The following is a 25,267-nucleotide window of genomic DNA, read 5'->3' as shown; positions in this document are numbered from 1 at the left end:
TCTGGCCCTTGGCTGCAGTTGAAATTCTTGGCTTCTAGCAGCAGTGGATGGCAGTAGTAGTCAGAACTAAGTGGTACCAAGCAGTGCCTGTTAGTGTTATAACTTGTTCAAGCCTTGGGTGCTGTGATCACCATCTCTACCACGTTTGGTATTTTACTACATGGGCCTAGGGATCCTTGGCCTTGACAGTAGCAACTGTTATGGCTTTCAGGCCTAGGGCATTTGAGACCCTTGTCCCTTAATGCTTGGTAGCATTCTAAAACAATTTATTGACAAGTGACCAGGACTATATAACATCTCTTCTTCAACTCTTCTCAACCCTTGTAGGCATTGTTTATATTTTTGTAATTTCTGCCCGGCTAGTTTAACGAAGCTCTTGGCTGCCTTCTGGTTTTGATGCCAGTGTTGCCATTGAGGTACTGTTCACCTTTGATTTTGTCTCTGCAAATTTCCTGATGGCTACCATTTCCATATGGATTCCACTGTCCTGTTTGTGTATCAGGCCAGCATAACCATAAAGTTAGTGTGAACTTCATTTCAACAAAGCAGAATGTCATGATATACATCCTGAATTACAGAGGTTTACCGCAGGGAGGCATAGGAAGTGTACAGTAGTCAAAGGCTGGCCTAGGCAAATAACTCTGTCTAAATGAACAAAGGAAAAAGAGAAGACAAGAAAGAAGCAGAGAAGACCATTCAAGACAGTTCTTTTATTGGGCAAAACCATATTGCAATACTACATAGGAATAAAAGAGGGTCTCTTGGCTAGCCAAGAGAATGTGAGCCAGACTTCCTACACATATTAATAGAAAGAGGGTGTGACAAGGTTTGTAATCTTATTGTTTGCAGTTACAAACCTTCTACTTGGCCACCAGAGGAAATGTTCTCTTCTTTAGCATAGGTTGAAATGGCTACATGATTTATTAGAATTCACCAAAGGGTGTGATGTTAAAAATTAATATGCGAGCTCTTTGAAAAAGTTACAGATAGAAGAGTGCTACTTAAAGCTCCAATTTTGTTTTGAGAGTAAGCATCATGCAGTTGTCTCTGCAGGTAGAGATTCCTCCACAGAACACTCTGTGGTGTGTTTAAAGCATCCAGGTTGCCATATTTCTTAGACAATACAGCCAGGAAACCAGAGAAGGTCTAACAGGTATCAATTGAAGACTCAAATTGCCTGAGCTTTTACCATCTTAGCTATGTAAAGGTAAAATAAACATTTAAAAGTATGTTTACATAATTGACTTGTTGGTCTTGACTATATTGGGGTTTTGTGCTTTTAGGCAGTTGCTCTACCATTTGAGTCATGCCTCCTGTGACCACTTGTGCATTAGTTAGTTGTCTTTAAGTTAAGGGTGTCATTTTATGATGCATTGACTTAAGATCCAGTCCTCCTTATGTAGACCTTCCATGTGGCAGGAAATGACAGGTGCACACCATTTTACTGAACATTGATAGAGACAGAATCTTTTATGCCCAGACTGTTCTTGAACTTTTTTCCCACAGATTCTGCTTCCAAGTCACTAGTCTTGAGTCACTCTTTACAGCCAAGGCTTACTAATAATACTCAAATAAACTTAAAGCTAACTAACAATACTAACTCCTTTCATATTGCCTCAAAGATAGCTGAATCACTGCAATCTCCCTGAAATGAACAGTATATAATGTTGACACAGCAAATGTTTATTTAATTATAGAATAGTAGATAGTATAGAAATGTAGATAGTATAGAAATAGCAAAGCAGCAGTTCTTCCTTAAATTGCTTTGATAAAATTTTGTAATTTCCTTTAAAGGCTGTGATTTGAATAATACAAAATGTGAAAATGAATCATAATCTTAAGCAACACTAATCAGCATAAATTAGAAAACAAATCATAATGGGTTGAAAATATATCTTAATTTTAAGAGAGAGAATCAGTCAATAAAAACATTTTCTTTTAATGTAAAAGAGGATATAAGGTTGATCCACTGTCATCCTCTCAATTTAACATAATAAATCATTATCTCTCAGGGACAAATTTACCTCGTATAATTACCAAGCTAGATTTTTTTATAAACTAAAAACTGATGAATACTTAATCTGGCAATTATAAGGATCTCAATCAATCCTCAGTTAATCTATTCCAATTTTTGATAATGTCTTGAGATTTTTTCTTGTGATTGGATATATTTATTAAGATATGTATAGCTCTTCCAATTCTATTCATTTTATAGATTATTTATTTGGTATTGTATCTTCTTCACTCTACCTCATGTTAAGTAGATTTCTTTCATCACTATTTTGGTTCTTTGCCTTATTGTAATAAACAAAATGGGTAAAGATATGTGTGTTTATATAAAAACTAAATTATTCCTACCAGATAGATATGCCTGTGATTTTTTATGTATGTGACAAATCCAAAAATTGGTAAAGTAGAAGTGATCTTAGAAAATTGAAAGTCTAAGTTGATGTATATGTTAAAATTATAGAAGAGGGAGTGTGATAGTTATGAAGTGTTGTTGATTTAAAAGCTTTGGAGTAGCTTTAAGGGGTAAAACAATTCAGAAATAAATGCAGTAAATTTAATTAAAAAAACCCTATAAAATGTAAGCTGTAATTTTTTGTCTGGAGGTTCTAGCAGAGAAGTACAGATACTCATAGTTCCTTTCCGTAAATCTGTCCTCCTTATCAAGAAAGGCAATTCTTTTCAAGCTACCAAACACAGTTGGGGAGGGAGGTTCATAGAGCACTAAAGGAGAGGAGATTTTCCTGTCTACATAACCAGATCAGCCAAGTCAACTCTGATGATCAGTGACATGACAGATGTTGCAGCCATAGCATCCTTACTTGTGAACTAATTTCTGTTGTAGTTATTTATCATGATTAGATTCTTTACAAAGAATAGGGGTCCATTTTACATTATATTATATCATAGTTTCTAAACTTCTACTCATCTAGTTTTTTGTATTTCTCATGGGCACACTCAATTCACTGAAATAAAGTTATTGGGTGTTTGTTGAGGACAGAGACCATCCACAACAATGAATAACCATTACAGGTAAAGTAAATGGGGTGATGAGTAGAGAAAACTAGGAAAATGATTTTACATAAGGTTGAAAGAGTGGGTTTGTCTGAAGAGTTATTTGCAGTGAAGACTTGAAGCATGAAGTAATAGAAAAGCAAAACACAGAAAGTAGAGAACTACAGGAGAAGGAATAGCATACACAAAGACCCAAGTGAGCAATAGCTGGTTTAGGACTTATTTAAGGGGCTGAGTAATTCTAATATGGCAAGAAAATAGTGAACAAACTTAAGAGTATCATGTGATGAGTTTCACTGTATGGGCAGTCACTGTATTTTCATGACTATTTATAGTTCATTGTAAAGACTTAGAACATTTACCAGACATCAAAACATTTAAAACTAAGAAGAAACCTGATCAAATTTATGTGTTGATCAATGTAAATCTATCCTATAATAGCCAATGAACCTTGTAAATATTAACAAGAGATAGTAGTGCTTGAGAAATATCAGTGATTAAAACTTTCAAGGAATAGCATTAGAAATGGGGAGAAGAACAGAATTGAAATTTTGGAGTTACAGTTTCAAAGTTTTGTTAATGCAAGGTAAGATATAGTTTCAGGAAACAAATTAGGGAGAAAATTCTAAATTTTGTCTTGTTTGAACAAGAGAATGATATACCAGAATGAGGAAGATGGTTATTGGAGGAAAAAGGAGACTTAATCTCTCATTGTTACCTTTCTTCTTCTCTAGATCATACTTATAAGGGCTTACTATCACAATGATTTAGTATATAGTCTGGTTTCTTTTCATGTTTTGTGTAAAGCATTTGAAAATGTGCTACTTGACAGTGCTCCAACTATGGTTTTTTGGTGAATATGTTTTTTATGGTATTTTCAGTGAATACACTGAAATTTATTTCCTTATTTTAGATGAAATGATAACACAATTTAGGGTTATATCTTGCAATGGATTTCTAATTTACCTTTAAATTAAAAAATAATTTTATCGGTCATTTAAAAATATCATACCATGCACGCAAGTAATTCTCCCTCAACTGTGATATTTTAAATAAGTCATCTATTTAATTTGCCCAATTTGCTTTAATCTGAAGGAATATTTAGATTTGTTTTTGGTAAAAATGGATTGTGTTCCTTTTCCATCTCATCTGAGATATGGGCAAAGCGTTTCTTTTTTTAAAAAAAATATTTTATTGTAAAGATGCTGTACAGAGTAAGGCAATGAGCACATTTCTTGTTGAGCATTGTTATCACCTCCCTTGTTGTTCAACCACTATCCTGCCCCTCTCCCAGCTTCCTCATTCCCTCCACCCCTAAGTTGTAAAGTTCATTTCCAGTATACTGTCTTGTAGGTATCATCGTTGAAATGGGTCATCCTGTTTTCTTATTCTCCTTCCCCTCCCCAAATTAGACAAATGTATATACAAGATGCCGGGTACCAAAATCAAATACGATGCCAACAGGGGTATACCGTAGGGGGAAGAACATACAAAGGAAACAAAAAAAAATCACATAGTACATTAAAAACTGCAACAAAAAAGATCTCTTGTGTCTATATATTGGGGTTCATTTCACTTAGCATCATCTTATTTGGTCATATATACATAGCTTTTGAGCTTTTCTGCTTATCTGACAAAATTATCCTAAAGGTATACTAATTACTGTAAGTGAGGGAAACCATGGGACCTATATTTCTTTGGGTCTGGCTCACTTTACTTAATATGATTTTTTCCCAAGTGTTTCCATTTCCTAAATAAAACATTTCTTTAATAGCATAACTCAAATCATGAGTATGAATATTGATCAAAATTAGGCTATAAAAAGTCTATTAGTCATGACATTAGAAATTTCAACTCAAGATGGCATCATTTTAATAATCTTTACTGTTTTACATGTGGTCACTAAGCCTTTCCATCCTCTCCCTTATCATGTTGTCATTATATAAGTAATGAAACAATTATAAAACATCTGAATGCAGGTTTATTATTCACTTGCTATTGAACCTAATAATATTTCGACCCTGTTAAAAATGAAATTGTATCTGATGCAATTAGCTTGCTGTAAACTTGAAATGCTTCTTAGTCAAGTACTGCCAAGGATCCTTAAAATACTTTTTTAAAATTATTGATCATCAGTATTAGGATTAAGATGGTATAGATAATAAAACATACTTTGTGTTGAAAGCAGGGTCCTTATTAAATTATTCCCAGTAATTTAGCAACTTTCCTTTTTATATGATTTCAAAGATCAATCAAAAAGTGAACTCATTATCTTTCACTTCTTGAATTCTACATAGTAGTAAAGCTATTTTCCTAACCTTGATGGGTTGTGAAAACCTCAGTTTATTTAGACCATCTTATCATTTTTCTAAAGATTTATTCCACTATCACATATGAATCTTTTGTTATGGATTTTTCTTTTATATGACCAAAGAAAAAGTTTATTTTAAATGATGATGAACAATGACATGTGAAAGCATTTAGAAGAATGAATGAAAGAACTAAAGAAAAGACATCTCAGGAAAGAATTTACTGCTACCCATTTAATATCTGGCCTTTGAAATTTCACTACTCTATAAATTAATATTAATCATAATGTAGATTAGATGTCTAAGATTTGAAAGACATACATTTTTGTTTCCTTATTCTTTTGAGGGGAATGTAAAGGAGAAAGTACTAGTAGAAACAAGATTACTGAGAATGTATTCTCATGGGTAGGATACATAGAAGGAAAAAAACAGAGTACATTTCTGTGACTTACCTGGAATTTGAGGTGATTTTTAGAATGAAATGAATGGCATTGTTTGGAAAGAAAGAAATGATCAAAATAGATCAGTCTTTATAGAAGGAAGGGGTAAGAGCATGGTACTTCAATGTGTAGGATTTATAGAAGAATTTGAGTTTGAAAAGGCATCTGTAGTTAACTGTTGCGGATTTAATATACCCTGCCACATTTATTCAACAGGAATGGATTTAAGTGAAAATAAAAGCATCAGTACTTAAAATGATGTCATATTTTGTTAACATTCTTTGAAATGATAAACTATTCTTGATAATCTTTTAAAAATTCTAAATAAAGAGAATATATGAACTAAACACACTCAGCTTATTTATATTTCTAAGACAAATAGTGATTTTTGTCAAATAAAGTTGAAAAGAATTTACTTACATGAGTTGGTGAATGAAAGAATTTCTTTTTTCACTGAAGAATAAAATTAGATTCATTCCAGGAGCAAAAAAAATAGTGCTTCTACTGAACAGTAAAACATCATACCACTATGAGACAAAAACATCATACCACTGTTAGAGACAAATGGTTTTTCATCACTAAGTTGGGGATATCATATTAGAATCTAAAAATTAGAAAATTTAGGTATTAAATATATTTTCATCATGTGATATAGGGCTTTGGAAAAAACTTGCAAATATAGGGAACTAGAACACATGTACATATGTATTTCTTAAACTATAAAGAAAACTTGAGTAAGTCATGTGCCCATTCATATAGTATGCTTCTATGAGAAAGAATGACATTACTCAATTGAAAGAAATGGGAAGACTTGGAAAAATCATATTAAGTGAAGTAGCCAGACCCAAAGCCCCAGGGTTTCTCTCATTTCTGATAATTAGTATGTCTAGAATAGTCCTAGCAGAGGATCACAATAGCTCAATAGCTATGTACATAGGAGCATATAAAATGATACTAATTGAAACGAACTCCAAGGTACGGAAACAATAGGTTTTTCTTTGTTGCAATTGTTCCTAATGTACTGTGTGATATTCTTTCTTTTTTCATTTTTTCCTTTGGTTTATTCCCTATTGTCATATTTTTATTTTGGTACCTGTGTCTTGTATATATATTTATCTGATTTGGAGAAGGGAAGGGAAACAAAGGACAAAATGGTGAACCAATGCAACAGAGATACTCACAAGACACTACGTTGGAAATGAACTTTACAACTTGAGGAGGTGCTGGGAGGAGAGAAAATGGGAGAAAAATCGAGAGGGGGGGGTTCAAGGAGAAATTTACTTATTACCTTATTGTGTAACTTTGTACATAACCTTGACAATAAAATTAAGTTTAAAAACAACGTAACCACATATATTATTTAAAAAAAACAACAAAGATTCACCCACTCCTTTCAGTAACTAAGGAGTTACTTAAATAACTATGGATGGCCAAAGAGATCTTAGCAGAAGTTAAAAGATCTTCTAGGCAGCCTCCTTAAGACATGACATGTCCTTTTTGTGATTTTCTTTCTTTCTTCCATCGTCCTAATTGAAGTGTAAACATGGTATTTGAAGCTATAGAAATTGTCTTTACTCATGATAAAATGTTTAATATAGAAGCCTTATGGATAGAGATGATGATCCTGAGTCCTTGATGACCTGGAAACACTTCTGATGGTCTTGGATGAACTGTGAAATAAAAAAGGAGATAACAGTATAATTGAAACATCACTGATACAGACATTATACAGACATTTGACATTGCCCCTATTCCACATGAAGCTCCACTTCAATATTGTACTTGTTTTTTCTCCCACATAAACCTGACCCATTTATACTCCATGGACTTATAACTATTCTGGTTCCATTTCTGCTTCCCTTTCCTCTTACACTATGGTCCTTCTTTTGTTCTGTCTGTGTTATAACCTGTTAGTGCTTGTGAAGCAGTATTTCTCTCTCTTTCTTTATACTAAACATACCTTCAGACTTTTGGTAAACACCACCTTGTGTCTTATAACACCAACCTACAAGTCAACAGTTTCCTTCCATCACTTCTGGAGAATTTTCCAAGGTATATAATTAATAGTTTTTATTTTAGGGAGTTTTAAAATTAAAATATATCATAATTCTGTATCAAGCATGTGAAAAGTTTTTGAGAAGTCTAAAACACATGAAATTGTATCATTGCTTTTATTTTCACAGAGTATTGATTCTTCTATTGATTTAAAATACTATAGTGAACAGAGAAAACATACTTTTCCTCTTTTATATGAATTAAAACAAAAAGATATTGACAAGAAATTAAAACAGTCAAGATATTTTGTTCAAAAAGGTTAGTAACATACATTTTAATTTATATGAGATAAATTAGAAAGATTGGTTGTGTTGATTTTGTTTCTTTGTATTTTATAAATAATCTTCAAATAGTTCTACAAGGGGGTTTCAAGTTAGCATGGGCATATTGATTTTGAGCTGTAAGTACAAGATTTTATGAACTATATTTTGAAACTTGAGATAATAAGTGTAGAGCTTATGCAGTATTTTGTAGATATGTAAGTTGAGATTGTCTTATGAATATCAAGAATTCTAATTGAGGCAAAAGTCAGGAATTAGAGGAAACTGATGTTAGCAAGGCTTTTACTAACCAGAAAATTTTGTTATGTATGGCTTCAACTTTATCCATATTTCCAGAAATATATGAAGCATTAAATTAATCATATTTTTAATATGAAAGTCATATTACAATCTTCAACTCTTTATAATATATATGGTGAATTTGCCAATAGCCATACTATATTGCCAGCTAGTCAGGTAAGTCTAAGGAAAGGAGAACATTTTCTTTTTAATTTTATTATTTATAATGTAATCTGCCTTTAAAAAGTGTTTTGATTAAAGTAATTTAATTTTTGTCCATGTCAAATACCAGTTATACAGTTTTGAAATATGAAAAGAAGATAGTATTTATTGAAGCTGGAATGTGAAAGCCAATGGTGACCTTTATAAGAGCAAATTCAATAATGAAAAAGATAGGAAACCTTTTGGAGAAGGTTAAGTGTGAATGGAAGCATTAATTTTTTTTTTCTCCAGTCATGGGGCTTGAACTCAGGGCCTGGGAGCTGTCCCTGAGCTTCTTTGTGCTCAAGGTTAGAGCCCTAACTTGAACCACAGTGCCACTTCTGGCTTTTTTTTTTTAAGTAGTTTATTGGAGATGAGTCTCACTAAGACTTTTCTATCAAAGCTGGCTTTGAACTGCAATCCTCAGATTTCTGACTCCTGAGTAACTAGGATTATAAGTGTGAGGCACAGCACTGGGTTGGATGCACTAATTTTAAAAATCTTGCCAATATTTATGAAGTTCTATTTTATGGAGTTCTAGAATCTATAGGCATATTAATTGCAAGAACCAGAAACAAATTGATCTTTTGAATGATAAAATCCTAAATTATGATGCAAAAGCATTTTCTTTATTTTTTACTGTATTTATAATTTTTAAATTGATTATATGCAAAATATAAAAGAACACTAGCATAAGAATATTTGTGTAATATAACTTTTGTAGCCCAAATTAACCTTGGATACCATTAAGCTTACAATATGCAGATGGGGGGCTGGGAAGGTGGCTCAGTGATAGATCGCTTGCCTTGCATGCTTGAAGCTCTGGGTTCGATTCCTCAGCACCACATAAGCAAAAAGAAAAAAGCCGGAAGTGGCGCTGTGGCTCAAGTTGTAGAGCACTAGCCTTGAGCTGAAGAGCTGAGGGACAGTGCCCAGGCCCAGAGTTCAGGCCCCATGACTGGACCCCCCCCAAAAAAATTGCTTACAATATGCAGATGGCTAAATATGTCATTTAATCTCTCTGTATATCACCTCTATAAATAACCATGAAGTAAACTAATTAAAAAGAGTAAAACAGAGAAACAGTCTAGTAGATATTGTTGGTCTGGCAACTATTGTTCTCTTATAAGGTAAACAGAATTTGAGTGCATGGCTATGAGCCAACACTTTCCAAAATGGAATAGTCTGAAAATAGGCAGCTAGTTCCAAGTAGGTGAGAGAAGGGCATTTATCAGATGATGGATGTGAGCAATTATGGCCTCACGATATGGAGCTTCCCTCATAGTACCTGTTCTCTAGACACTTTTCCTCTTGAAGCACCAAGTCTTCAGATTTCCTTCCTTGTTCACAAATGCAAATCTAAAAAAAATATTCCAAGTATGATAAAAAACACAAACCTCTCCCGATTTCTAAAATTGTGCAGGTAAATACAACCAATTTTATTTAGATTTTTTAGTATATATTTTTATTGTAATGATACTGTATCAGAGGGGTTACAGTTACATGAGTAAGGTAATGAGGACATTTCCTATCAATCATTGTTACCTCCTCCTTTGTTTTTCCCCTACCATCCTTTTCCTCCCTGCCTCCCCAACTCCTCCCTCCCTACCCCAAAGTTGTATTCGTTATCAACATAGTGTCTTGTACATTTCATTGTTACAATGGGTCAACCTGTATCCTTATTTCAGCATTTTGTTATTTCCCTTCCCCTCCCCAAATTAGAAAAATGTATAAACAAGATGCAGGGCACTGGAATTAAATACAGTGACAATAGGAGTTTTAACATCGGGGAAGAACATGTAAAAGATACAAAAATTCACATAGTTCATTATAAATACATTTAAAACAACAGCAAGAAAGAGAAAACCTCTTGTGTCCCTATCTTGGGGTTCATTTTACTTAGCATCATTATTTAGATTTTTAAAGGTTCCATGGGCCTTTGAAGTCCTGCCAAATAAACCAAATTATTTGATAAACAGGATCACATAATATCCCTCAAAATTAACCTCGAGTAACATTTTGCATAACACCAGTTACATATCTTGTTTGCTTTTAAATCTCCAGATCTTGAACAACTCATAGACAGTAGGCATTGTATAAAATTGACCTAAAAAGTACAAGGTGCTCAATGGTTATAACGGTGTTAAATTCATCTGGGTGATATTTATATCATATATTACCATAATTCCAACTTGAAAACATTATACTTGTATACTGGTATTTTTGTGGATGAATATGATATAGATGAGCAAACCATGCATAACAGTAATATATAGTCTGTTGATGTTTAAGGAAAATAATATATAATTATATTATCCATCTTCTGACTCATATCATCCATAATATTTATGTTACTGATTATCTCTTTTCTATAGACCAATTTAACCTCATTGAATTATCAAAGTAGAAACAGAAATTAGAAATCTTACCTTAATACCAAGTTTTATGAACACTATCAAATGCACAGTAAGAGACTAAAGAAGTAGAGGACTTGGCTCTGCTGGTTTCTTCCTTTGAAGTACATTCACTGTTGTCCAGAAAAACAAAGTATCTGGTGAGGTTTATGTGCTTAATATACAGAAAAGCAACTGTTTATATTATGAAATATTTCTATTTTATATTTTCAGAGTTGTTTATCTTATATAACATTTTTCAGAGATGATATCTCTTAAATATTGGATTTATTAAACATAAGCAATCCTTTAGCCAGGGACTGTCCTGCTAAAAGTATTAAACAGATAAGATCAATTCCTCCTAGAAAATAATCTATGCACGTTCTTTCTGGAGCTCTAGTTGACAAGTACTTTCCTTTTCTTCTTACAGAATGATTAGCTCAGAACCCAGATACTGTAACTTTTGTCTTCCAACATCAAACAGATTTTGCAATTTGTAGAGTAATTTATTATACATAGATTTACTTTTCACTAAATTTAAGTTATTACTTGTTGCATGAAATCAGTCTTATCCTCCCACTTGGTTCTTTTCAGCCTTTCTTTAATGGCCAATATTTTTACCACATGCACCATGTCTCCATTTCCAGCTTTTTGTTGGTTAATTGGAGAAATGAATCTTTCATAGTTTACTCCTCACCCTGCATTCAAACCTCAATTTTCAGATCAGACTCCTGAATACTCAGGATTATATAAGTGAATCACCAGCACTCACCTGTATGCATACTTTTATACAAGATCTAAGTATACAAAGTCTAAAAACAAAACGGCACAAAAGAAAAACTGTAACATTGTAGTATTTTATTATTGTAAATGAATATTACATTTTTAGTGGAATTACTGCAAGAATATGAATTAAAACTAAAGCTCCTCATACCTAGTTGTGACTTGTAAATGTAAGTAAAAATAAAATATTATTTAATGCATTCTTGAATAAATCAGCTAGCTGAATTAGAAGTTACATCTTAGAGGTTTGTTAAAATAGGACACCAACTACCTGTTTTAATAATTAGCTGATAACAAATGATAAGACATTTCTTTTAATTTAAGCTAATACTATAACTCCTAATTTTTACATTACCTACACAAATTTTAGAAAAATGATATGCCCATTATAAGTATATAAAAACAGAATCAAGAATCTCAGTGAGAATTGCTGATCAGTAAGAGTGAAGGGAGGGTAAAGAAAAACTAAAAAATAAAAATTAAAAAAACAGAAAAACTGTGTTTGGTGTAATAGCAGGAAGGAATTGAGCTAACAAGGATGATGAAGTAAGCTGAATTTGCTACTAGTAGATTTTTTTTCCAACAGTGAAAATAGAATAATAAGACCTGTTGAATTGTTTTGAGAAGCAGATAAAAAAGAGGACTAGATAGAGGGGGTAAGATTGCTTGGAATCTATTAGATACATTTGTGGAAATATAACAATGAAATCCCCCTTCCTGGTATAACTAATGGAAGTTAATAAAAGTGATATTTCACTGCAAGTAAAAGATTTTAAAGTAATAGTACATTTCATGGATATATCTATTTTATCTTTTAAGAACAATAATCTTTTTAGTATTAGAAGTTAGGTACATTCCGATTTATACTGCAAAGATATGACATTCAAGACTGAAATTAGAAGCCTAAAAATGTGTGCTATCTTAACCTTTTTTAATCCTTTATGATAAATAGTGCTGGAGTATGAGCCAAACTTCTATAGTTATTTCAGAACACCACTTATGTTTCATATGTATCTATGAAAAAGTAAATTCAGGTCTCTTACAGAAAGTGCCAACTAGTACATAAAAGACATTTCTCAGAACATTTTCTATTCAGAATAAAAGGTCAAAGGGCTAATGATTTGAGGGTCATTATATCAAAGTATCTGTGATCAGACCTAGGCAATTTTTAGTTATTTTTCTCCATTACATAGTCTGTCTTGCTCTAAATCCACTTATGAGTCTGAAATGAAGACTCTAAAGGAGATTTTATGGTTTCCATTGAAACACATTACACTTTCTGCCTCCAACATTTTTCTTTCAAATTCATCCAATTTATCATATCTTGCTGATTTCAACCCACTTGTCTTTAGGCGATTTTAACAGTGCTTATTTCTTTCTCTATTCTGCTATATTGTTTGCTAGAATTACCAAATTTTAGTCTAGGATATAAAACAGCAACAACTAAATTACTTCAGACAAACAATTAGAGCATATGTGTGTATAAAACTAAAGATCTTTGCAATGAGATTTAAAATTGAAAGCAAACAAAGCTATATTTTGTTTCTATATTTTCAACTTGCCTTAATTTTAATGTTATTACTAGCTAAGACAAAGAATATTAACATTTAAATTACATATATTTGAAATTATTTTGCAATACTAAGCAATAATACCATATTTTCCATATCCTCATTCCATTGCTTGCTTTTCATGTAGTTAGGTGGGGATCATGTGAGCATTATCTACTATTTGTGAGCAAAAGTGAGACTCAGCACTTTAGAGTGAATGAGGAGAATCACTGTTTTCCTGCTTTGCTATGTTGGTGTATAAGTGTTATTAACAAATATGCAAGGTTCCCGTGATTCACGTTGGTAATGGTTATTGGATAAAAAATAGATAAAATATCACTGTGTTACTCTACTTAGATTTGGGGGCTTATCTTTGGTAGAAGTTATGACTTATATCATTCACATAAACAGAAATTAGTGCAATAACAGAAAAACTCTAACATTGGGTTATATCTATGAAAAACTGTAATTGCATAAAATTTCTATTTTAAAATATAATTACTAGAATTAATTAAAATTAAAATATGAGGTTAATTTTAACTTCAATTTTTTATGTCCCTACCACTGAGAAAATATCAAGCATAATCATTGAAGGAGTGAAAATGGTGCTATGAAAATATGCAGTACTGAAAAACAAAGATTGTGTGTTCGTATGTAGTGTATGTGTGCATGTTTATGTTTTTGAGAAAGAATCAAATTACTAAAATCATGAAATAAGAGCTTTATGACAAAGTTTACAGAAATTAAAAGAATTATAATGAAAGACACTGTGCAAACAAATTATATTAGTTAGAATGAACAAATACTTAGCAATCACTATTGAAATTGAGTTAAAAAACAACTATATAACAAATAAGGTAATGAATTAATAATTTTTTTCACAAATGACAGCCAAGTTTCACAAGGCATTTTAGTTTCCTGTAACTTTTATAAAATGTATCACAAATGTAACTGCTTAAAACAGCAGAAGAAAATCATCTTCCATTGTTCTAGAGGCTATCAATTCATTAAGACTGATTTAAAATAAAGTATTAATAAAACAAGAGAGATAATTTCTCTGCATCTATAACCCATTGCAATCGTAACCCCAGGATGTAGCATGCGGGATGTTTTCTGTGCTGTTATCTTTGTTCCGTCTTTTAGGCAATCTCTTTAAGCCAAAGTTTGAGTGGTTGAGCAGTGGACCTGGGAGCACTCCACACCAAACCCTTTCACGTGGTTCCTAAGGAATAAGACAAGTGTGTCTATAATTCCAATGGCATTTTTACATGGTATATATACACAATGGAATTTTATGCTTCTATCAGAAAGAATGGCATTGCCCCTTTCATAAGGAAATGGAAAGACTTGGAAAAAATCTTATTAAGTGAAGTAAGCCAGACCCAAAGAAACATATAGTTTCCCTCATTTGTAATAATTAGTATATGTCAAGGATAGTCCTTGTAGAGGATCACAATAACTCAATACATATGTATAGATAACCATACAAAATGATGCTAATTGAAATGTACTCCAAGACATGGAAACAACAGGACTTTTTTTTGGGGGGGGGAGTGTTGACCTTGTTGTCACCAATGTACATATCTAATTCTTTCTTCTTAATTTATTTCATTTTTCCTTTTCCATTGGTTTATTCCTGGCAATCACTGATACCTTCCATCTTGTATATACATTTATTTGATTTGGGGAAAGGAAAGGGAATAACAAAATGCGGAAAGAAGGACACAGGATGACCCATTGTAAAAATGATACTCAGAGGACACTATGTTGGAAATGAACTTTAGGAGTCGGGGAGGGAGGGCCAAAAGGGATAGTGGGAGAACAACAAAGGAATGGATAACAATGTTCGACAAGAAACATACTCATTAAGTTAGTCATGCAACTGTAACCCCTCTGTACGTCATCTTTACATAAACACACAGACACACCCACAAATAGAAAACGCAAAACTTGATAGAAAAGTTGATGCCACTGTGCGCTATCTTATATTTTGTTCCCACCCTAATAGCGTTTGCTTCACTTGTACTCAAAACTACGTAAAAATCATTGGACCATAAAAGGGCAGCGACTTGTGGTAAGATTCCAGTCAGGTTTGCTAATCACAACTTATTTCCACTCATTTGTGAATATTCAGATCCTACCCACACTGATTTTAAATAGGCGTAGAGCATTTGGCTCTTCACAGATGGTTAATAAATCTACATTTAGAAGCGTCAAGGAAGCTCTGTTGACCACAAATAATACTAGCCTAGCCTCTATGATGCTGTGAATCTAAAAGATTCATACAAGAGTTAGACAAGAGAAAAAATGAACTATGATATTATCCAGTGTTTTTTCCTCTTAGAGAAGTTTACATATAGTACTAATGTAATAAGCTTATACAAATTTCTCTTTCATGATGAAACTTTATTCAAAATAAATTATTGAGCTGTCCTTATGTAAAAAAAACTTCAGTTTGAAAAGCATTTAGGTAGTGAAATGGAAATTTCATCTCAAAATTTATCTTATGAAGTTAATAAAAAGAATGGAGATGTATCAGTTTCTCCTGTGAGTGGTAACAAGTAGTATTAATTTTCTAACCTTGTTTTAAGAACAAAATATTTCACTTAATATAACTATTTGCAATAACTAGTAAACGTCTAGGATAATCTTGCCAGACAAGCAGAAAAGGTCAAAAGCTATGTACATATGACCATATAAGATGATGCTAAGTGAAATGAATCCTAAGATAGGGACACAGGAGGTTTTTTCATTGTTGCTGTTGTTTTTAATGTACTATGTAATTTTTTTTGTTTCTTTTGTATGTTCTTCCCCCTATGGTATAACCCCTGTTGTCACTGTATTTGATTAGGGTGCCCTGCATCTTTGGTGCCCCGCATCTTGTATACACATTTTTTCTAATTTTGGGAGGGGAAGGGAAATAACAAAATGCTGAAACAAGGATACAGGTTGACCCATTGTAACAATGAGACTTACAAAACACTATGTTGACAACGAACTTTACAACTTGTGGGGAATGGGGGAGGGAGGAGATGGGGAGGTGGAGAGGGAAGGGATAGTAGGGGAAAAATAAAGGAGGGGTAACAAGGCTTGATAGGAAATAGGAAATGTATTCACTACCTTACTCATGTAACTGTAACCCCTCTGTGCAGTATCTTTACAATAAAAATACTTTGAAATAGTCCAGAACTAATGAATTTTTAATTTATGGATAAATTATACATAACACCAGATTGGTGAAATATTAGTATATATGTTTATATATCAAAACTATATACTGAAAAAAATGAATATAAATATTTGTTCTAGTTTACCAAATATACTTTTCCTCTTGATTTTTTCAAAACAGTCTCACTCTCCACCTATTTTCTTGAACAAAATGCAACCATTCATCCTGATTATTTATGCTGTCTAATAAATGAGCAAGTCCTATATCTGTAAAGCATACCCCACATCTTATTATTCTGCAACTTCATAGCCTTTAGCCTTCCCTATTACTGTTTGTCTGAACCTCTTTAGTAATGTATTATTCCTCTCCTGCCTTATACTATTGCATTCAAAAAATTCAAAACTGTTCTCTTCAAGGTAAAATCACATTTATAACTTCGCAGCTTAACCTTCTTTCTGTGATCTGCAGTGCTACATAGAATCTGAATACTGTCTAACCATCTAACACCCAAACCCTCTTGCTCATTGTCTTCTGAGTGTCTTATCTTTTACCTCTAACATTATCAAAATGTTTTTGTGCCTTTGTGGTATCATCTCTTTCCTGGAGCATTCAAATTCTCATGAGTTTTTATGACTTGTTCTTTCTTGTCTATTTGAACAATATATGCTGTCCATCCTATGTAATTACTACAACATTGCAACCTGCCACTTAATCCTGGTTGTTGTGTCTGGAGTCTATTTTATACTTGGTTTATGAGTTTGATATCCGTCTTTTCCAACTATCATAAAAGTTTCATAAAATCTGTTAACATGCTCTTCTTAGAATCTACCTCATCTCTCTTACTTAGAAAAGTTCCTTTAAATACAGCAAATGTTAACATTTGTGTGTTGATATTTCATGTATGTTTGATATAATTGCTATGTTAACTAGAACACATATTGATTAAAGAGGGACGAGTAATGTATCTTAAAACCAAAATGAAAACAAAATTTATGATAAAATCTAAGAACATGAGTTTGAATAAGAACTTCCTTATTTGTGATGTGTGAGTATTGATTTACAAGCTACTAAAACTATGAATGAAAGGTTAGAAGGATAGACAGATAAATTAATGAAAGACTCAAAATGGATTTAGGAAGCTCAGTTATTTAGCTCTTTGTTGAAATCATGTAATTTTAAGTAGCTGTCATAGTGGAAAATTGCTATCTTTTACATTAATAAAACACTGAAATTGAGAATTGAGATCCAAGACTGGATAAATTGTCACATACTTTTTAATATAGTAGGGATATTATCTAAAAAGAAGGTAAAATAGAAGAATCATTAAAACATCAGGCTGAATTACAACTGAAATGAAGTAGATAAATAATGCAGAAGTAAGAAAAATGAACTTGAATAGGAGTAAAATTAGCAATTAAGAATCCTACATATCTAATTTACAATTGACTATATATGCCCTCTAAAAATTCTGTGAGGCTTCTAACACTTCTACTTATTTCCACGTTGGAAATTGAATCACTAGGACCTTTTAGATATGATTTTTTTTGTAAATATTTTTTGGCTTAGTGCTTTCTCCTTTTTTTAAAAAAATATTTTGTTGTAAAGATGCTGTACAGAGAGATTGCAGTTACATAAGTAAGGCAATGAGTACATTTCTTGTGTAGTATTTATACCCCCTCCTTTGTTTTTCTCCTACTATCCCTTTCCTCTCCCACCTCCTTCACACACCACCCTGCCCCCAAATTGTAAAGTTTACTTCCAGCATAGTGTCTTGTGAGTATCATTGTTACAATGGGTCATCCTGTGTCCTTGTCTCAGCATTTTGTTATTCCCCTTCCCCTTGCCAAATTAGACAAATGTATATACAAGATGCAGGGTACCAAAATCAAGTACAGTGACAACAGGGGATATGCAATAGGGGGAAGAACATTCAAAGGAACAAAAATATTACAAGTACATTAAAAATAACAACAACAAGAAAGTCTTCTGTGTCCATATCTTGGGGTTCATTTCACTTAATATCATCTTATATGCTCACATGTACATAGTTTTTTAGCTTTTACACTAATTATTGCAAATGAGGGACCTATAGTTCTTAGGGTCTGGCTTACTTCACTTAATATTATTTTTCCAAATTTTTCCATTTCCTAACAAATATGGCTGTGTCATTCTTTCTGATGGAGGCATAGAATTCCATTGTGTATATATACCACATTTTCTTGATCCATTCATCTACTGAGGAGCTTTTGAAGAGATTTATTTAGAAATACAGCATGGCAACTTGTATGGCCATTCCAAATGCTGAAAGTGAGGATTTACACAGCATCTTTTTTCTCTACATATTTTAACTGAATATATAACCACAAAAGAAAGTGGGGGTGACAGTAGGGAGCAAGTAACTGTATCTCATCATGATTTGTATTTTAGAAATTTACTAGATTCTGTAAGGAAGAAGTGGTTCATTGATTAAACAAAGCCTAACTTTATGCTTTTAGATAAATGTTGAGCTGACAGATGGCGTTAATCAAATAGTGCCAACTCTGAGGGGAAAAGCCAAGGAGAAGTGTGAAGCTCTGAGTTTACTGGTATTGGCACAATAAAAATAAATAAATAAATAAATGTTATATTACAGATTTTAGGCCTTGACAAAGAGACCAAAGATTATTTTAATGCATTTTTAAATCTACATTAAGAGTTAAGGAATGCTTCATGTTTTGTTATTTTATTAAGTTTTCCGTTCACTCCCAAGGAAACTGAAAATCTTCTGAGCATATTTGTATGGGGGCCAGAGAGTGTGTTAAGATGTGTCTACACTGGGACTACTGTCTCTATGATTGGATGATGACTTCTCTGCTTTTTTTTTTATTAGTAACTTGGTGTAAATTTCATCACCATTCTCATCACTTTCACTCATGACTCCATTGTTTTACTTGAGGGAGTTGAATGCCCCTACCAAAAACAAAAAGAGATTTATGTTCTTTTGGTAAGACCATTATAAACAAGCTTCTGCATAATAAGATTTTTTGTAATGTTACTTGATTAACAATTGCAATTTGTTTATTATCTTTAAGGTGAGTGTTAGGATGACTTTTGGTCTAGTAAGCATTTAGATTTAGTCACGGGTTTCTGAGAACACCTATGTGTGTAACCAGTTTCTCATCAAGAAATTTTAACCTAACCTCTTCTTTCTATGTAGTTAGAAGTGACTTTAATGTCTGACCCTCATAGATTAACACAACTGTTTAAGTCAATAGCTAAGTGATTTTTATCTTTAATCCTGCATTTCAAACTGCAAATTCCATTTTCTCAGAAATTTAAAAAATATTATATGGGTATTAAATAAAATGTAGTCATTATCTCATATGACCCACTAAGCTAGGTAAAGAATTATTTCAATAGCAGTGTGTAAAGCAATGTTTGGAAAGTATATATTATTGTATTTTTAGACATTTTGTTAAGTAAGCTTGATTCATAGTTGATGTTGTGTCACTTTTTTCCCTTTCTATTTATACCATGACATGACAGCTTGCATTATTTTATGTATAATGTCAATGCAAGGTAATGTTACTGATAGCAGTGCTTGCCTTGTATGTATATGGACAGTTGACCTTTAGGCTGTCTCACTGGATTTATATTTATTGACAATTACTTAATTCAGAAATAAAAATAGCTTGAGATTTATTGCTATTGAAAGTTATTTTTGTTGGATACAGAGCCACTCTTGTACATAAAGAAGCTTTCATATATATATATATATATATATATATATATATACATACATATATATATTCCCTACATACATTTGCAACCATTTATACATTATTTTTATACATTATTATTTATCTTTCTTAAATATAATATGATAATATACTGGCAATACTAACACAAAAGTACTAATGTGTATAGACTTATGATTGTATTGAAATTTTTTATGTTATAACTTGCTAGAATAATCAATTTTAACATAATGCTCTCAGCAGGATCTAATAAAATTGTTGATGCTATTGACAAGATTAAACCATAGGCAAAGCACAAAGTCATGGGGAAATAAAGTTGTCAGAAGGGAATTGATAAAATAATGTCTAATGCAATATAGAAAGAAGTTTATATCATATACTATATTTCAAATTACTTTCATGAATGTTTTGTAGTTCTCATTGCAAAGAGATATCTTCCCTCTTTGGAAAAATGTATTCCTAAAATGTTTAATTAATTTGTGTTTTCAACTTGCTTGTTTGACTTATATATATATATATATCTTACAGTATTTCCACCTTTCATATAAAATACACAGTGTTTTTGAGAAAATGTCTGTCTAAAAGTACCTCATTCATTTTTTTTAAATTTATGGACATAAAACAGAAAGAAACCAGTGGGTGATGGAGGTGGCTTACTAGTAGGCAGAGCACTTCCTAGAAAACAAGGCCTTGAGTTTAAAACGTAGTAGTGCCTCTCCCCCCACACACCCCTGCCAAGAAGGTAAAAGAAAAAGAAATCAATAGCACAAAACAGAGAACCTATCAATAAACCACCTATATAACATTAATTAATGAAAATGTACCTCCCATAACATATACACTGGAGAAGAGCAGCCTTCTTGGAAAGTGATATTGGGATAACTGGATATTCCCAGGCCAAAAATAGAAACAAAAACAAGACTCCTAATTCACATGATGCATAAAGATCAATCAAAAAATGTTTGGAGATTTAAACATTAAGTCTTGAAACCATGAAACTCCTGAGAATGTAGGAACAGCTCTTTGACATCACTCTTACCAACAGGATTTTTTTATTTATTACTAAAAGAAAACAGGAAACAAAAGCAAAATAAACAAGTGAATATTTCAAACACAAAATTACCTACATGGCAAAGGAAATAATCAAGTTAAAAGACAATATAAGGAATACGATCAATTATTTGTAAAACACATATAGAACAAAATATATATATATCCATATCTATCTATCTATCTATCTATCTCTCTATCTATTATAGATAGAGTTGTGAAATATATAAAGAACTCGTAACAATTCTGGTAGAAAATCAAGTAACGGAACCAAAAAGTAAGCAAAGGACCTGAATCAAAGTTTTTCCCAAGGAAGTGTGTGCATGGCCAACAGGCTTATGAAATTAAATTAAACATAAATAATTGCCAAATAGTTAAAAATTAAAGCTATAATGAGACATTACTCGCATGTGTTAGGATGGTTATTATGACGACTAGGGACAACAAGGGTAGATTAGGATCTGAAGGAAACAACTCTTGTGGGAATGTGAATTATGTATGTGCTGCCCCAGGAGCACAATGGCAATGTAAATTCGTACAGCAATTTAATGAAACAACCTGGTGGTTCCACAAGATTAAAAAATTATCATCATATGACTAAATAATTCCTTGTCTAGGTATAAACTTGAAGGTCATAAATCAGTATCATATAGAGAAATCTGCTATACCGTACTTATTGCTCCGTTATTCACAATAGCTAAGGTATAGAAAGAACCCAAGTGTCTGCCAATGAAGGACCACATAAAGCAAACTGTCTAACACATATGCAGACAGAAAATATCTTTTTTTCCTCACTCAATTACTATTCAGATTTAAGGAAGACAGTTATCCTGCTTTTTTGTGATGATATAGATGACTCTGGAAGGTATTAATTATCCAGAAACAGAATGAGAAATACTATTATCTTTCTTACATGTAGTATTGTTTAAAACATTAAAATATATACATATAATATACATATATGTATATATAAGATATATATCTTAAACATATAAAATGTAAACTGAGAAAGCTCCAGGGCTGGCAGAAAAGAAAAGATCCATTCCAATGCTTCTTTCCTCAGTGGGGGATGAGACTGGGTGTCTATGTATTTGTGTATGTGTATGTGTTTATATGTGTGTGTGTTTCTGCTGAATAAGGCCAAATACATTGTGAGTTACTTAGAAAGTAGATCATGAAAAGACAGAAAATAAACTTTGATCTTCCATGTTTATTTGCTGTATGATATAGGTCAGAAGGAGTTTGGAGGTGAAACTAAGAATGGACGATTGGATGACAGTTTTCAGCTATCAACCTTTAAACTACCCATATATACTTCAGATGAATTGAAGTATGTTACATTATTGAAAAAGGAAAGACAAGCTTATTTTCCCACATATGCTGAACTATTTTCCACCTCACATGCAGAACCAATAATTAAAAAAGACCCACTCTCAGTGAAAAATATAACACAGAGTACTAGTGTAAAATTCCAAATATTTAATGATATAGATCAGTACTTCATCACACAAAAGAAGGAAGAGCAACATAAAGAAAAAATAACAGCAACAGCCATGGCACAAGTTGCCCAAAGAACACGTAACATGAATATTCATGAAAAATTAAATAATAAAAGATATACTACACAAAAGCGATTCATAAGAGACAATGAGACAGTTCAAAAATGCCTAAAGCAATGTTATCAGGACAGACTCCATTGCCTTAAAAAAGCTAGACATAGAGGATTTCAGTTTCTCAAAGAGAAAAACCTAAAGATTCACGATCGTATCCTGGTCCAAAACATAAGTAATGAGCGCATTCTTATGTCCAAAAGAATGGATAAAGTAGATAGAATGAAGAGGAATGATGCGATCTTAAAACAGAAATACCACTCTACTCAGGAACAACATAAAGAAGAAAAACATCAAAGGCATTTGCTTAAGCAAATGAAGGAACTTAGGTAAGTACAATTTAAATATAACAAAAGTTTAAAAGTTATTTCAATGTAAATATTACACATGAAATGTTGAGTTTTTGTTTATAGTATGGCAAACTATACATTGGAAACTGGAAACTGACAAAGAGGATAATTGTGTAGTAATGTATCATTACCAAAGTCTGAACAAAAAACAATTCTCCACCTCTCAAACATACTAACAAAGCCTACTCACATATAGTTGTTATTGTAAAAAGTAAAATTGTCATTTCCTCTTGATTAGTGCTAGAAATATCCCTTTCACAACTGAGTTTTATCAGTGGCATATCCAATATGTTTCATATCCATCTTATATTAAAGGAGTTTCAAATAAATCCTTTAAAAATTCTACCTCTCCTTTTCTAATTCCAATATTCATAATGATTCTAAGAATTCATATTATCCTTCCATTGACATATCCACCTCTGCTCTCCATCCTTTCTAAACTCTTTCCCATTTGCTAACCTGTAAATAAATAAATAACCTGTAAATAAATAAAACAAATCACTCATCATGCCATTGCCAGTAAGTACATTGATAGTTTGCAATCCCTCAAAGAAAGAAATGTAATCTCTGAATGGGATTTCAAGCAATGTGTTTTATCTAGAGTATATGATACTATATTTCCTATTGTACTTTCTGTCATCTTCTCATACCTAAGCACAGTCTTTGCTATAGATATGCTAAATTATTCTCCAGTCTTTACCCAAGTTGGTACATAGGAGTAACTGCGGCTTTTCTAATCCTATAGAAGTCAACAAAAATGGCATTTTTACTTCTAATTTCCACCCAGCTAAAATTTAGTCCCTTTCATTCTTTACTGTGATTCCATAACACTTTATTTAAATCTCAATTATAGTAGTTTTTATGAGAGCACATACAATATATTGTAAAGTGTTTATGAAATAATATGTTCCATTTTCTTTTTTAGGGCCCAGTATAATGCTTAGTTCACATGCTTTTCAATAGTATTTCCTGATATATTAATATTTTAAAGCTTATAAAGCCACAACCTTATCCCAGAAATATTTTTAATACCTAAGCTATGAATATATATACAGATATGTATATGTCTGCATATATGTATGTGCATATTACACACATATGGCATATGTAAGAATATAGACTTTTATAGTGTTCAAGTTCTTATAAATTTTAAATAAAATAGCTTGTTATAAGAGTTTTGAATAATATATTTGCCTTCTCCTTGTTGTTAATATTTTAAGCTGTTTATGTGTTATTTATACAATATATATGTAAAAAATGTTTAGAATCTTTTTCCTTTGCTGAATTTAAAATATTTTCCTTAGAATGCTTTATACAAATATATCTTATTTTTCAAATATTTTTTATAATTTGATTTTATTAAAAATTGTATTTTAGGAAAGCCCATGAATATCAACTGTTTGATATATCGAATGCAGTCTAGTGCACAGTCTAGTGAACATTGGAGAGATTTAATTAGCTTAGTTTTTATCACACTTATTTGAGCATCTAGCCATATTACTAATTTGTAGAGGATAATAGTCAAATGGGCTTCCCAGTATATCATAACTGAGTTGACTTCTCTTATAAATTGCTGAAAAGGCTTTATCCTTGCAAGCAAAGGATTAAAGCAATGTGTTGGTTATGTGTAATATGCCTGTCTCAAAAGGTACTGCAGCACTGATTTTTTACTCTACATGTTTTAAAGATTAAATATTAATAAATAGAAAGAAACTAACTCAAAAATAAAGTCTTATCTACATCCTTCAAAAAAATTTTGATTATGATACATTTTATGTTGATGATTCCTTATTAATCTGTCCACTTGGTGACTCTAATGAAGTCCAGTAATTAGTGAAGTCATTACTGAAAATTCAGCTCTCTAATCCTACCATGTGGAAAGAAGAGAACAAAAGAGCAGAGTAGGATGGCAGGAAACTCTTCACTTAGGACATTGATAAAATATCCACAGGAATATTAAAATATGAATTGAACAGAATATGAGATGTCTGAGTCTAGATGTCATATAAAAGATAATCATGGTATTTTCCAAGATATTG

The 25,267-nt window shown here is 32.1% G+C and overlaps 1 protein-coding gene across 1 annotated transcript in view; it reads left to right on the top strand.

Annotated features, from left to right (window-relative positions):
- The window catches only part of Lrriq3 (leucine-rich repeats and IQ motif containing 3), an 86,734-nt gene that overhangs the window by 58,013 nt on the left and 3,454 nt on the right, over positions 1 to 25,267 (top strand). Inside the window, exons 6-7 of the mRNA XM_013016837.1 lie at positions 7,954 to 8,083; positions 22,499 to 23,207. Of these exons, the coding sequence (XP_012872291.1) occupies positions 7,954 to 8,083; positions 22,499 to 23,207 (839 nt within the window). The remainder of the gene's footprint in view (positions 1 to 7,953; positions 8,084 to 22,498; positions 23,208 to 25,267) is intronic.

This window comes from Dipodomys ordii, unplaced genomic scaffold, assembly GCF_000151885.1.
Source record: "Dipodomys ordii isolate 6190 unplaced genomic scaffold, Dord_2.0 Scaffold33, whole genome shotgun sequence".
Taxonomy (NCBI): Eukaryota; Metazoa; Chordata; class Mammalia; order Rodentia; family Heteromyidae; genus Dipodomys; species Dipodomys ordii.
The sequence above is the reverse complement of the archived record's forward strand: the minus strand, read 5'-3'. Positions and strand labels throughout refer to the sequence as shown.